General features: G+C 37.3%; 1 protein-coding gene across 1 annotated transcript; it reads left to right on the forward strand.

Annotated features, from left to right (window-relative positions):
- The first annotated feature begins 1,843 nt into the window (after positions 1 to 1,843).
- On the forward strand, positions 1,844 to 3,055 carry LOC117526131 (putative uncharacterized protein DDB_G0268590). The gene is made up of 4 exons (XM_034188160.1): positions 1,844 to 1,963; positions 2,111 to 2,184; positions 2,284 to 2,340; positions 2,632 to 3,055. Exons 2-4 carry the CDS (start codon positions 2,128 to 2,130, stop codon positions 2,824 to 2,826), a joined length of 309 nt encoding a protein of 102 aa, XP_034044051.1. The 5' UTR covers positions 1,844 to 1,963; positions 2,111 to 2,127; the 3' UTR covers positions 2,827 to 3,055.
- Positions 3,056 to 3,366: the final 311 nt, after the last annotated feature.

Genomic DNA, 3,366 nt, shown 5'->3' on the forward strand with positions numbered 1-3,366 from the left:
AAGGCAACTGGTGTCCAGCCACTGCCCCACCCAACATAGTCACCAGAGCATCATAGCCTACGCTAGTATTACCCAGATATGGCTCTGCTGCCTTTGCTATGATCTTTATCCTTTCAGTCTATCAGTCTGTGCAGAGGACTACCACTACTAAACAGCCAATCAACAGGCTGTGGGGCAGAACCTCAGCATCAAATGCCAACAGAACAGATGTATTGTCAAGGCACTTTCCATTCACCTTCAACTTCAACTATTTAGCAGATGCCACTTTTGCACCATACACCTCATCAAAAAGCCCATCCACTGACACATCACATAGACATCTGAAATCACTCCCCTGAGCCAAGGCCTCCTACACTCACACCTTTACAGAGCTTCCCAAAATCTTTGACACCTCTAAAAACTATATTTACTGAATTCTATGTCAGCCAGGATCTGGTTCACCTCCAGTGCTTGATCGTCCTACCAAGTCATGAATCATGTCATCCAGCTTCTGTTTGTGTTTGTTTCAGGTTTTCAGTGACTTCCTGGCCATCAGACCTGTATGTGTGCAGTTGAACATGTAGAGACATTCATTTATCTCAGCAGAGACATTAATGTCTCTGGGTCCTTGGCCTTTGAGACCAACAGATGCCCAGCTAGCAATCAAACATTCCCTGATGGCTGCATTAAAGTGGCAGAGACTCATAGTAATGTTCATTTGTAGTCTCTCCAGAATGTTGCTGGGATGCTACTTAGAGCGTCACCAACCATTGGACCCAAAAATCTGCTGTAACATTTTGACATAATGTTGCTGTAATCTTACTATAATTAGGCACACACATAACTGGTGCTCATGGTGCTTGTGCATGCTAAAAATAAATGATATGCAGCAGAAAATACAAGGCAAGTGCGCTTAAAAAGAAAGCGATGAGGGATTGTGGGAAAAGCACACCTGTTTTCTGCTGTGCTTCAATAACTTCTAGCACATACAAGTACCAAGAGCACCAGTTACGTGAGCGCCGGTTTACAGCCCTATTTGCATGACCCTACTAAAAAAATAAAAAATAGTGACTGAACATGACAAATAAGTGAATGCTATTGAAGCCTGGAAGTGCGATGATCAAGGATTAGGATTAGGATTAAACTAACATACACTATACATAAACTAAACAGTCTTGGTGATCTTGATTATTGCTAGATTGGCACACGTAATTTTTTAATATATTCATATTGTGAACGCTGTAATAGAAAGCTGACAAAACATGGATACAACATTTTTTTTCCGGAACCAACTAAACTGTGAAGTACAAACAACATTGCAAGTACATCCTGTGGTAGACAACTAATGACGACCCCAAGTGCAGGAAGAACTTATGGAATCATAAAGGCATTGGATAGTGATGTATGGTGATGGCAATGGCTTTGCAGCAAACCAAAAGGCCAACTGACTGATTATTTGGTCTTTGTGTATGGTTACGAGAATTTGATACTAACCAGCAGAGACCTAAGATGATGACTAGATGCCTTTGGTACAAGGTCTCTAGGTAATTAGAAATTTTTACAAATGAATTATTGAATTCATGTAGTCATATGCATGTTACATTTGCTTCATTTATCCATTATTTTGGAAATGTCTGTGAACAAAACTTCATTCCAAGCTTGCATTGCATGGGTGAAAGCTAGTGTGTTATTCCTTGGGTGTAGCCTTTTGTCTCCTTAACCCTCCGAATCACCTTATTTGTAAATGTTATGAAATGTTTTTGGTAAAAAAAAATAATTACCGTCACATTTCTTACATTTAAAGCCTTGAGTCAGTTATAACTCTTTTGATGAAGGTCTAATCACTCTGAGGTGAAAGATTTCCTAACAGGTCCAGTGTTGTAAGAAAATGAGATGTCGTCACCATCTGTGAGGGTATTTAAGAAAAACTCAGTGTTCAGATCATCATTGCAACGATCTCTGTGCTCATCTGCTGAAAACTAAAGTAAGTTACTTCAGCTTCTCCCTTTTTTCACTCAGTCACAAAACAGTGTTTCCTTTGATATTTTCCCATGCGTGCTGATTGTATTTCATTCATTTGTACCACATTGCTCATTCCAGCATGTATTTATATTCTTGCTTTTTCCAACAGGTACAATTACAGAAACCATGCTGAAGACAGTAGTCCTCCTTGGATGTCTCCTCAGCCTCGCTGTGGGCCATCCTGTAAGTGTCACAATCTCATCATCATTACATTTATCTTCATACTTTGGTATTTTTTGGGTTTGGGACCACATAAAACTTAAATTACATGTTTTTTTGCAGTTTGATTTGCAGCTGAAACGAATTGCACGCTCTCGGTCCAGTTCCAGCTCTGAAGAGGTGAGTCTCCTACAATATCACACACTTATATTCAACATTCAAATGCTTGACATTCAACATTTAAATGTTTAACATTCAATGTGTTAACTGTTTAAAATTCCTTTGAGGGGCATGTGAAACATTAATTTTCAGAATGTAAGTGGATTTACTTCTTGAACTGATCATTCTAAAACACAATCAGAATATGTGCCTGTTTTAAAATAAGATTTTTATATCAAAATGTATTCATATGGATTTTAATCAGCTACATCTCTTCATGTTCTTTTTTTTTTTTTTTTTTTTTTTTGTTAGAAACAGATTCAACCTGCACCAGCGGGTTCAACCCAGTTGGATCAGCTGATTAAACTCGCGGAGCTAATTAAATTGCTTCAGCAGATCCAAAATGCTGCAACCACAACAACGGCTACAACAACTACAACTACAACAACTACTAAACCTACTGCTAAACCTGCTCCTACTCCTGCTCCTCCAACTACTAAAAAGTAATTCTGCTAATCATGTGGTACAATAAGTGAATGAAAACAGACCAAAGCAGAATTTTCACATGAATTCAGTCTGTATTTAATGTTTTACTCATATTCCCTCCAACTGTATGGCTTTTATGAATGTTATATCTTTGTTAAACTGTTATTTACTTGTAACACAAGTTTTTCCAACACTTATTAAATTTAAATTTGCATATGGATTAAAACCCCTTTAAATAAATGAACATAATGAAGCAAATGTGGAGTGATGTGTTTGTTTGTTTTCTCACAAATGCTGATTTACCAATAAATATGGTATCACATAAAAAATCCACAATAGATAGATAGATTAGTACAGTACAACCCCAATATGCATGGCAACATTGTATCATATACATATGTATTTTTGGTTATACTATGTTGCATTGTCAATCAACATAATATTGTTGTTGCTCCAACATCGATCTCCCAATGTGTTATCAATGCCAAAATATGACATTGATACAGTGTCAAAAAGTAATTAGGTTCATAATCTGCATTTTGATGTATTTTTAACTGCTGA

Source organism: Thalassophryne amazonica, chromosome 15, assembly GCF_902500255.1.
Source record: "Thalassophryne amazonica chromosome 15, fThaAma1.1, whole genome shotgun sequence".
Taxonomy (NCBI): domain Eukaryota; kingdom Metazoa; phylum Chordata; class Actinopteri; order Batrachoidiformes; family Batrachoididae; genus Thalassophryne; species Thalassophryne amazonica.